Source organism: Mastomys coucha, unplaced genomic scaffold (genome assembly GCF_008632895.1).
Source record: "Mastomys coucha isolate ucsf_1 unplaced genomic scaffold, UCSF_Mcou_1 pScaffold8, whole genome shotgun sequence".
NCBI lineage: Eukaryota > Metazoa > Chordata > Mammalia > Rodentia > Muridae > Mastomys > Mastomys coucha.
Genome location: NW_022196914.1, coordinates 54,224,384 through 54,232,131, shown reverse-complemented (window position 1 = coordinate 54,232,131; position 7,748 = coordinate 54,224,384). Strand labels below are relative to the sequence as shown.

Genomic DNA, 7,748 nt, shown 5'->3' with positions numbered 1-7,748 from the left:
AAAAAAAAAAAAAAAAAATGTAGAAAGGGAATTATCAGGAGCTAAGAAAGAGTTCTTAGTAATTAAAAAAACTTAGTTATTGAGAGATAAATTCAACAAAAAGCTTAGGAAAGACTGGTAAATAAATTTTACAAGCAATAAAATAAGTGTAAAGAAAGCAGAACAAGAAACTAAGAATGTTAGAAGATTCTGGTGTCCCACCTCCAGGACTTGTTCTCCAGCATCTCTGGTGGCCTGCCTCCATGAAGGTGGTCTTCAGCCATCTCTGGCTGGAGAGTTTTTATTTTTCTTTTACCATTACTTTGCGATTACTTTTTCTATTGAATGTGTATCTTTTATTGTCAGAACACAGGTTTTTTAAAAAGTTTTTTTTTATTATTATATGTAAGTTCACTGTAGCTGTCTTCAGACACACCAGAAGAGGGCGTCAGGCCTCATTATAGATGGTTGTGAGCCAACATGTGGTTGCTGGGAATTGAACTTAGGACCCTTGGAAGAGCAGTCAGTGCTCTTAACTGCTGAGCCATCTCTCCAGCCCCCAGAAAACAATTTTAATGCAAAAACAACAACAACAACAACAACAACAAACCTTACACCTGAAGACTCTAGACTAAGCTTATTTTGTTCCTTTTCTTATCTGGCTTTACAGTGCCCCAGCCTGTCTCTTCCAGGACACACACCTTCAGCTGGCAGCAGTCGTACAGTCTTAGCAGAGGGCTGTGGTGACCAGCTGCCATCCGGGTGCCCTGTGGACATGTGGTGCCTGCTAATTCACTCAGTAAGTGAGTACTGGCCTTCAAGTATACTCCTGGTGTGTTATAAAATACAAACAAAAGGAGGAAAGGTCTGCAGTTCTCTTTCCTTGTTCACATTGCTACCCAGGCTCCACTATGGCGCTTGGTATTTATTTTCCTGTGGAATGCTAACTTCTCCAGTCTCTGTTCTACCCACTGAATGACACATTCTAGGGTTTGCCAAGAGATGGATTGCCCGAACTGCTGGACTGACCTGTGGAGAAGATGAAGACTGTGTTGTTCCAGAGCCCATGGTTTTTCAAGGCTTTGGTGACATTCCCCACTGCTTCATCCATGAGGGACACCATCCCTGCATAAATCCGTCTGTGCTTATCTTGGATGAAGCTATATGGTTCCATGTACTCCTCAGGGACCTGCAGGGGATCGTGGACAGACTGCAAAGCAAGGTAGAGGAACAGTGGCTGCAAAAAGAATTTGTAAACCGAACATCAGTTAAAAGGAAATACAAAACATGAGACAGTCAAGATTTCTCAGTTCATATAAATAATTTTGAAGACAAACTATGGAGTATACCAAAATATCTCTGAATCATATGTATAATAAGGAACTCATATCCAGAGTGTGTGTGTGTATATATATATATATGTGTATATATATATATACACATATATATATATATATTATAAAATTCGACAACAAAAGGTAATTTACTTTTAAGTACAAAGAATTTAAATAGTTATTCCTCCAAAGAAGATATAACAAATGTTCACTACCAGGGGACTGCAAAACAAAAACTATAGTAAAATACTACTGTTTCATACTTATTATGATGCTTAGAGTTTTTAAAATAGAAAGCAAAAATGTTGACGAAGCTATGGAGAAATTAGTACTGAAAAAGTAGCACGAAGTTCCTTAGTATTACACATAGCTACCATACAACTTGGCCTCCTATACCTAGAAAACCATGAAAGGCATGTAAAATGTAGATGAATGCTCATTGAAACATGGTTCAATATGGCCAAGAATTAGCCTCAATGTTCACAAATTGATGGATACAAAAATAAAATTCAGAATATTTTTAATCATAATGTATACCAACTAAATAATCAGTGACAACACAGTTAGGCTTTGAAAACAGGAAGAGAAAGGAGCCAATCAGAGACCACATCTTGTATTATTGCATTGATTTAAATATTCTGAAGTCCAAAGAGGCAAGTCTATGGAGACAGAAAGTAGGTGAGTGGATGTCTGTAGCCATGTGGAATTCTGGGGAGAAGGATGACAAGGGACTACTATGGGGTAGAAATATCTTTCAAGAGTGATGAGAGGTTTTAAAACTAGATCATGGTGGTGATCAAATGCCTCTTAAATTTCCTAGTTAATTGAATACTTTAAGTGAGTGAATTTTATGATATGCAAATTATGTCTCAGTAAGTATATTCAAAAGATGACAAGACCCAAAACAAAACGTGAAGGTCCAAGTCCTAGAACGGGGCAGAAAGCTTTGACCCAAATAAACAATAATCTCAACAACACACCACATATTGAGTGGTTTATATAGAAAACCCTCTGACGATAATCTGCCTACTCTATCTTATTTAACACTCAAAACTATCCTGTTATATCCATTTTTTCAAACGAGTTAACCAAGGCTTCAGAAGGTTAGCCAGTATGCTCAGTGCCATTATTTGATGAGGGCTTTCCTCCTGGCACCCTCAGGGTTAAATGTTGCCATGTATCAACAGATAAATCAGCTAAAAATAAAGAGAAGTTCATAGGGTTTTGTTTAACACATTTTTGAGGGAACTGTTTTGTTAGATTTTGATATTGAACCAAATAAATGTGAGGCCAATTTAATTACAGGAAATAAGAAGTGTGATCCATAGGTTCTGTTTTTTCTCTATGCCAACTTGGTACAGTCAGCATCTGTGGTATTCCAGGTCAGCCCTTTCTCTTTAGGAGGCCTCTCTGCAGATATCTACTGCACCATGCCTTATAGAATTTTTCAATATGTTTAAAACCCTCAAGGAGACAATAATCAATAACTTTGATCCAAGAATGTGCACAGTTATGTGAGGCATTTAAATCACAAATGAGGGAGGCAAAAAGACAGAAGGGAGAAACTCACTTCACTTTTTATTGTTGCAAATTGTTCTAAATTATGCAACCCTTTGAAGGAGTGTGTGTCAATCAGTTAGGGAATGGAGAGATATGATAAGAGGAAGGACTACCCATATAGGGAGCTCCAACAAGACAACCTTACATATATTTGAAGTTCAGACATTTTGAATTAAATGTTAAAATTAAATGTACACTTCTTCCATGAAAAATATTTCAAATTCCTACTCTTAAAGTCTATACCAACACTTCTGACACCATTTTTCTCTGCCTCTGCTCTTCCACACACACACTTTCCACTCTACTCAGACTGGTCATGCTGACACTCTGGGGTCCCTCCAGATAAAGGTGAAGCTGGCCAGTCAGGTGACTGTCACATGTGAGAGCCTTACACTGTTTGCTGACTAGATCATAACATCATAATTTACAAGAATATATAGATGTAAGTGTTCTTTGAATGACAACAAAAGATTGTCTTTTCTTCCAGTTCATCCCGAGCAGTCCAAGGCAGTTTGCTGTGGGGTGAGCAACTCCATACTTACCAGGAGCTGTGTCCAGCATTTCACAAGGTTAGGACCAAGGAAACACATTTTATATACTCCCCACCACCCACTTTGCTTTATTGTTTGAGACAGGATCTCTCTATGTAGCCTGGCTGGCCTAAAACTCACTATAGAGACCAGGCTAGCGTCAAAGTTACAGAGATCCACCTACCTCTGCCTTCACAGTGCTTGGGTTAAAGATATGTGCTACCATACCCTGCCACTTTGTATATTTATATAACCACAATAAATCAAGTTTTCAGCACACAGAAGGTGAACTTTATTCATGGACAACCCATTCTCCAACTTCACCAAATGGAAGCACTACTATAGCATATATATGGGTGTTTTGCCTGCATATATGTCTGTGCACCATGTGCCTGCAGTACCCACAGAGGCCAGAAGAGGACATCGACTTCCCTGGAACTGGAGTTACAAACAGTTGTGAGCCACCATGTGGGTGCTGGGAACTGAACCAGGTCCTCTGCAAGAGCAGCCAGTGTTCTTAACCACTCAGCCATGCCTCCAGCCCCACTGTACTAATTTTAAAATTATGGAGAGAGGGGAGAATGGCAGTCTGTACTGCATGATAAAAAGAACGATTATCTAAGGCTGGAAAGCTCTCCAACCACCATCAGGACCATGCCGGCAGCCACTAGTTCTTGGGGTCCTCCCAGAGAAAAGCTGTAGTCAGTCTCTCTCCACCTGCCAGCTGGCACCCAGCTCACTGCCCAAAGCAAACAGCCTACATCTGGGGCTTGTAGGGAGAGAGGCCCCTTCTCACCTCACTGACTCCTGATTCACACTGAAGTCCTGCCCCATATTAACCTCCGCCGACTTCTGTTTCTTAGAACCTGGTATGTCCTTGGTATTTTCTTATTCTGATCAGCTCAGTCACAGCTGCCAACCCTTTCAAGTATCCTAAGACTTAAAATGGAATCCTGGCTGGGAGAGCATGACTAGGCATTTAAATATCACATAAAACCCAGACTTATCTATCTGCATGCTCATACTGAAGATGCCAATGGATTATTTCCCTTTCCTATTATGCTCCATGGCTCCTAAGATCTGAACATCCTCACTATGCAAAGAAATTACATATCACTAAGGAGGAAAGCCTTATTTTTAAGTCTTTTTGGGTTTCCTAATTCAGAGAATAAATGGGAAAAACATGAATACATTTTGAAACTACTATTCTATCTCTGACATCCAAATTAAGACATTTCTTCCCAGCTTGTATTCACACAAAGAAAGTCTTCTACTAGGAGTTATTGTTCTGTTTTCCTTAGGAAGCTTCTAGTAGATTAGATGTAGAGGTTTTGTTGTTGTTGTTGTTGTTGTTTTTTAAGTTCTTTAAAGTGCTGCTGTTCTATTTTTAACACAAAGTCATGTTATGAATATATGACTTTCCTTTTATAGTGCTACTACTATGTGAGTCACCCTGACATCAAGGAGAAAGGATGTCCCTTCCTGACACATGTAAAGCCATTAGCAGCATCCCCACACCCAGAATCAGCAACTCAACTGTTACACAAGAGCTCCTTCGATTTTCTCCCTCAGCTGCCCATTAAAAGCAAGGACATTTTGAGTTGGCTTGTGAACCCTTCACGTGAATTCCTTTAATGGCTTCCATCTTAGGACAGGTGTCATGTTCCAATCTGTACATGGCACCTGAGAGCCTAGCCCAGAATCAGGTTGAATCCTGGGGAGAGAAGTTGCAAAGATGCAGCTCCTGGAACAGGGAGTCGCATCACTGTCAGAACTGAAACTGGGGGCGTCTGTGTGCAGCAGCTGCCTTGTAAGAATGGCTTGGACTGCTACTCCACTGTTCTTTCTTCTACTTACGTCTGTGCTTGGGGACTCTGGGAAGATGAAAACTTCCTCAGGGCATCTCACACACTGGCGGGAAACATTCGCCTCCCATCTAGTGATTTTGTAACACTATCTACGAGCAGTGTCATGTTAACAACACCCCTCCCACGGGATGTGAGCTCCTAAGGCCTGTGACTGTCCTCAGGTCCAGGTGCCTTCTCCAGCAGCCCAGTTTAGCTGCCCACCCACAAGGAACCCCTTCTCCACGGCTGCTTCCTCTTAGCCGCTTGGTGCTAGGAGGGCACTGGGAGACAATACTGTTTTGCACACATTCCTTAAATATCTGAGAGATTGTTCCCCTTCTTCACATTTCATGACACACATTGTTGCCTAGAGATGTCAGCATTACACCCTTAAAAATCCAAAGTGTGGCAAAGCTGAGACTAGTCACCAGGGAAGATGAGAACAGTCACTAGGGAAGATCCCTCATGCTGAATAAAAGTAGCAAACATGGAGCCCAGAAGGTTCTGTACGAGACAAGGAGTCATTGGCAGGTCACTAAGTCTGAACGTGCAGACAAGCCAGAACTCTCATTAAGACTTGTGTTGAGTACCTCTGGGCAGTCAGAGTGGCTTTTTATTGTAGACAGATTATCTCTGTTACATAGAGTTGCAGGGTTAGATCAGACTGTGAGCCTGTAATAGGAAGCTGGCATCTGTTCGTCTCTGCACTTGGAAGCTGGCATCTGCTCTTCTCTGCACTTGCGAATGTGTCAAGCTAACACTCCCAGAACCATCCTAAGTGCACAGAGTCTCCATAGTGGCAGCATGGAGAATCACTGAGATGAGGGGATGAAATATTAATGCCTCTGTCCTGCCTGTGACCAATAGCTCACAATATCTGACATCAATATTTCTTCCAAATGTCCCAGGAGGTTCTAATATGATGTCAAGACTAGGACTGTGGAGCTGAAGACGCACTGGGATTCAAAATCTCTGCACTCGGACACGAGCTGAGCCTAGGGATGGTGAATAAAGCAGATGCTCTGGAGTCAGAAGTGAGAGATCACATCCTGACTCTGACTTTCAACAGCCCCGTGCCTTTGAACGAGTCACTTCATTTCTCCAAGCCTGTTTGCTTAAACAAACAGTTTGCCTTCTTCAAAGGATAATGAACAGCTCCCTGAAAACCTAACTTTGGTTTCTTGGTATTAGGCTTTGTCTATAAAATGTCTCACATACAATTAAGAGCTACAATACAGCCAGCGAGGGGCACCGTTGCTAACAATACCTCTTCCATGGTGCACAAGCTCTTAGGGTCTCCTGTTGTCCTCAGTTTCCATCCTTTCCTGCAGCCCTCCCTCACCCCGGCTTAGAACACCCACCCATAGAGAACATTTCATCCCAGATGCATCTTCTCATCCATTTGATGCTCTATGAAGCCACTCACCTAGCCCACCAACCATCTTGGTTTAAATCTAGACTTAAAGTATGCAGGTTTCTAAACATTTGAGGGAATGTTCCCCTTTCTTCATGTCTCATGGCCAACATAGTTGTCCAGAGATGTCAGGTAACTACGTCAGCTCTGAAATACCCAAAGTATGGCAGAACTGAGAGCAGTCACCAGGGAAGATCCTCAATACTGAGTAGGAATAGTGAAGACAGAGCTTGAAAGACTCTGTACCAGACAGTCATTAGTGGGTCACTAAGTCTGAACCCTGCCTGCTGAGGGTCCAGGCATCATCAGAGAGACAAAGTGCAGAGAAAGGGAAAGGCCTGGACATGTTCTCAAATTCTCCATGTCAGGTGGGCTCCTACGGAAGGACAATTTTTGTGAGTGTGCTAATACAGTGCTTCATAAGGACACATTTTGAACCTAGTGTCTCACAACCAAAATATGTGCTCTGTTTCCAAAGCACCTATGTGCTGAATCCAGATAATTTTCTCTTCCTACCTGCAGCTCAGTCTGCATGTGACATACCTGATGGCTTCCTTATGGTGTCTGTGAAAACCAACTGTAAAAACCCAGCATTGCTGCTAAGAGGGCCATTTCCATTAAGGTGGTCAGTGACTACCAACCAAACAGCCACCTTTTGTTTTCTTAGTAAAAATTGGTCAACCTATTCTAAAATTAACATGGGGATACAAAAGATTAAGAATAACCAAAATGTCAGGCAGTGGGGGCACACGCCTTTAATCCCAGCACTTGGGAGGTAGAGGCAGGTGGATTTCTGAGTTTGAGGCCAGCCTGGTCTACAGAGTGAGTTCCAGGACAGCCAGGGCTACACAGAGAAACCCTGTCATGGAAAACAAAAACAAACAAACAAACAAACAAAAAACAAAAAAAAAAGAATAACCAAAATAATCCTGAAGAGAAAAATATAGAATAAGAGGACTTTCTCTGAGTTCCCAACACTTCTCTCTGATGGAGTCCTGTCTCACATGCAGACACCTGTTTGGAATCCTGAAGCCTAGCTTTGTTAACCACTTACGGTACACACACATAAAGCATCATAAGAGTG

The 7,748-nt window shown here is 41.8% G+C and overlaps 1 protein-coding gene across 4 annotated transcripts in view; it reads right to left on the bottom strand.

Moving 5' to 3' along the window:
- Positions 1–7,748, bottom strand: part of Arsb (arylsulfatase B) — a 169,890-nt gene that overhangs the window by 142,612 nt on the left and 19,530 nt on the right. For all 4 annotated transcript variants that reach the window (XM_031360546.1, XM_031360547.1, XM_031360548.1 and 1 more), the window contains exon 4: positions 1,009–1,216. In XM_031360546.1, coding sequence (XP_031216406.1) covers positions 1,009–1,216 — 208 coding nt within the window. The remainder of the gene's footprint in view (positions 1–1,008; positions 1,217–7,748) is intronic.